The sequence below is a fragment of the Pseudovirgaria hyperparasitica genome (assembly GCF_010093815.1).
Source record: "Pseudovirgaria hyperparasitica strain CBS 121739 unplaced genomic scaffold EJ05scaffold_68, whole genome shotgun sequence".
Classification (NCBI taxonomy): Eukaryota; Fungi; Ascomycota; class Dothideomycetes; order Acrospermales; family Acrospermaceae; genus Pseudovirgaria; species Pseudovirgaria hyperparasitica.
Genome location: NW_022985616.1, coordinates 1 through 3,865, shown reverse-complemented (window position 1 = coordinate 3,865; position 3,865 = coordinate 1). Strand labels below are relative to the sequence as shown.

Sequence of the window (3,865 nt, the reverse complement as noted above, 5' to 3'; positions counted from 1 at the left end):
GTACTATTATATATTATATACTATATATATATATTAAAAGTTATTATACTTAGTATACTCTATTAATTAATATATATAGATTACTATATTACTCTAAATTAACTAGTTTTAGTCCCTTAGAGTATAAAAAGTTTTTTTATATAGTTTATTATAAATAATATATATAGAGTAATAGAATTCTAATAATTAAATAGCTCTAGAATGGAAACAGAGGTAAGTACACGCACAAGTGCCAAGCTCTTCAGGTTGTAAGAAAAAGGACGGATCACCTCTCAGTCACCTCCGTAACTCCGCGTCTAACACTCTCAGAAGCATAATAACCTAGGCCTTCGCCGACGTCGCACCTGAAAAAGACTCATCCACCGCCGAGGCTATGGAATGAATGTCAGATTCACTTTCATTTGCGAGTCCGCGTCGCGATCCTGGTAGGATTCAATACGAAGGCGCTGCATGGGGAACCTCGCAACGATCACGTCACTCCAATACTACGGATGGTGTAGCGGGCAAAATCGGAGAAGTGTTCGGCAACAATAAAGACAGGCTGCCTATGTATAAAGACAAACCATTTCACTCACGGTATGGAACAAGGAGATGGAACCCCTGGTGGAAGAAACAGATGACCCTTGGAATAGGGGCGCTTCTGTCCATAACATTCTTCTACCAGACGGGATGGCTGGGTAAAGCTAGTAAAGAGCCCCAGGACAAGAAGAATAAAGGTCAGAGCTCATGGACTTTTTGGGGTGCACCCGAGAAAGTCGATTGGGATTGGAGGAGAGAAAGGGTCAAGGACGCTTTCAAGCTCAGTTGGTCTGCGTACGAGGAACATGGCTGGGGTAAGCGGTATATCAGACTAGGAGACCTGTACAATACTGACTGAATCGGACGTAGGGTATGACGAATTCCAACCGATCGCAAAACACGGTCGTCAGATGGCCGGTAATGGCTTAGGGTGGATCATCGTGGATGCACTTGATACTTTAATTCTGATGAATCTTACGACAGAACTCACTCACGCGAGGGAATGGATATCTACGACTCTTAACTACGACATTGACCATGATGTCAACACCTTCGAAACGACGATACGAATGCTCGGGGGCCTGCTGTCAGCGCACTATCTATCTAGTCAATTTCCGAATATGGCGCCAATAACGCTAGCGGAAGGAGAAGATGAGGATGATCTATATCTGGAAAAAGCTACGGATCTAGCGGATAGACTGCTTGGAGCATATGACTCACCCACGGGAATTCCGTATGCGAGTGTCAACTTGCACACTATGAAAGGCATTCATTCTCATGTCGACGGAGGCTCGTCATCAACGGCTGAAGCCACGACACTCCAGCTAGAAATGAAGTACCTTGCTAAGTTGACTGGCGAAGAAAGCTACTGGGAGAAGACTGAGGAAGTCATGAGAGCAGTCGACGATATCGGGGCCAAGGATGGCCTCGTCCCGATTTTTGTCAACCCAGACCGAGGGGCTTTTTATGGTGAAAATATCCGTCTTGGGAGCCGTGGAGATTCCTATTATGGTATGTAGCATGAAGGGGATAGCGACTTGGTATCACTTGACTGATTGACGATAAGAGTATCTCATCAAACAGTACCATCAGACCTCGAACCAGGAGCCTATATATTTGGATATGTGGGATGAAGCCATGCGTGGCATTCGCAAACATCTGATTACATATTCCTATCCCTCAAATCTTACCGTATTGGGAGAGCGCCAGAACGGACTCGGAGGTGCCTTGACACCTAAAATGGACCACCTAGTGTGCTTTATGCCCAGTGCCATCGCTCTAGGAGCCACTGGTGGAAAGAATGTCACTGAAGCCAAGAAGATAGGTTGGATACAGCAGCAGGAAGATGATATTGAACTTGCGAAACAGCTAATGAAGACCTGCTGGGCCATGTACAAGCACACTAAAACAGGCCTAGCACCAGAAATCGTCTACTTTAACATCTACGATCCCCCAAAGATGATGCATGATGAGGTTCTACATTCCCCGGAGAATTTGGATCCTTCCGAAGACGCTGATTGGCGACAAGATATTGACATTCACCAAAATGACCGACATAACCTTCAGCGACCCGAAACCGTTGAGTCACTTTTCTACATGTGGCGAATCACTGGTGATATTAAGTACAGAGAATGGGGCTGGGAAATGTTCCAGAGCTTTGTACAATACACTATTACTAATGATGGGAATGGATTTAGTTCGATACAGGATGTGACCCGGACACCGCCTATAATGCGCGATAACATGGAATCATTCTGGCTGGTGTGTCATCATATTGTTTCACTGCTAGCGAGATCACAGCTGATTGAGTATAGGCCGAAACTCTCAAGTACATGTACCTCCTGTTCTCAGAGGGTGATATTCTTCCTCTTGACCAAGTCGTCTTTAACACAGAAGCCCATCCATTACCTCGTTTTGAATTAGGAAAAAGGTTCAAGACTGGCTGGACGAGGAAGTCGAGAGTTATCAATAGTCACGTCTACCCCAATCCGCAAAATCCCGGCGAGCGTAAATTACTAAAAGAAGAGAGTTTCAAGATACGAAACATCTTGGGTGACAAGCAGATGGAAAGTCACGACGCGAATAAAGTTGTTAAGGAGTCCTCCACAGAGAAACTGTCTTCGAGACCGACATTAGAAGAGAAGGAAGCTTCCATTGAATTCAATCTTGTAACCGATGAAATGGAGGCAGAGAAGGCCATGAAGTAGACATCGTGGCTTGTAATAATCGACTTGTTCTTAGTACCATGTTTGCTTATGGTTATTAAAAATTCATGACTCGTTGTGTCACCCAGTGATACCGCTCTTAATGGATATGTAGATCTTATATAAACACAGTTGCCGCACTTGATCAAACCGCATCGATGGTGCTAAAAACCTCATTACAGTGCTAATGCCAACGACGCAGCATAAAACTACAGTCGGAAGAGCGATACAAATGCGACGGTTATTTCGGCCACTTCTTCCAACCTCTGGATCGTCCAGCCTGCGACTGTTATTAGCACACCTTCGCACAAATCCTCGAGTAATAAGAAGCTTACTAGTCTCCACTCCTTGATTAATTGTGGCATCTCTAGCATTGCCTGTCTCCTCTTCTCCAGCTTCGGTCCCAACTGTCTCTCCCATTTCTTTCCTTTTGGCTTCTGACCCACACCAGTACCTCGTACCTGTAGCCCTCTCTCAATACGCCGCTTCTCGCGCTCGCCCTGTTTCTTAATACTCCATGGTAACCAGTCTTCCACTTCATATGCCCGCGCTAGCTTGCAGATGTCGGCCTGTTGACGGAGACCATATATCGGACCGCGCCATTTGCCTGTCACGAAGTTTTTTTGCGGTGCGAAGGGCGAGCGGTACGGAAGAGAGCCATCACACTCTTTACGAGAATGCTTACAGGAGGATGTTGCCGTAAGGGCTGTTGTATCGAATGCCAAAGAAGTGGTTTCTGTCGAGACTGTTGATTTATCCAAGTCCAAGTCTGCGCTCTCATAAGCGCCGGTCTCAGCGAGCTTGCGAGCGATTGGGACGGGTGGGTATTTCGCGAAGAAGCGGAGGAGACGTGAAGGGAGCGTTGGCGCTGGTTGAATGGTCGCGATTGTAACCATAATGGCGTTGTGTGCGAGATTTCGACCCTGTAATGTGTACCAGGCATATACTGACACCTAAATCAAACTTGACTAGTCCATGACCGTTAATAATGGTAATACGTAACATAAGCCCTAAACCGATATAGAAACTTTACTATATTTAACTAATTAATAATAATAATAATAATAATAATAATAATAATAATAATAATAATAATAATAATAATAATAATAATAATAATAATAATAATAATAATAATAATA

General features: G+C 44.4%; 2 protein-coding genes across 2 annotated transcripts; one reads left to right on the top strand and one right to left on the bottom strand.

Moving 5' to 3' along the window:
• Positions 1-382: 382 nt before the first annotated feature.
• EJ05DRAFT_446695 (uncharacterized protein) lies at positions 383-2,726 on the top strand (the record flags this gene model as incomplete). Its single annotated transcript, XM_033742246.1, has 4 exons — positions 383-833; positions 889-1,530; positions 1,586-2,280; positions 2,334-2,726. The coding sequence occupies 4 exons, from the start codon at positions 383-385 to the stop codon at positions 2,724-2,726; spliced, it is 2,181 nt and encodes a 726-aa protein (XP_033594885.1).
• A 238-nt stretch (positions 2,727-2,964) lies between these two features.
• Positions 2,965-3,619, bottom strand: EJ05DRAFT_446693 (uncharacterized protein; the record flags this gene model as incomplete). Its single annotated transcript, XM_033742245.1, has 2 exons — positions 2,965-3,003; positions 3,059-3,619. 2 exons carry the CDS (start codon positions 3,617-3,619, stop codon positions 2,965-2,967), a joined length of 600 nt encoding a protein of 199 aa, XP_033594884.1.
• Positions 3,620-3,865: the final 246 nt, after the last annotated feature.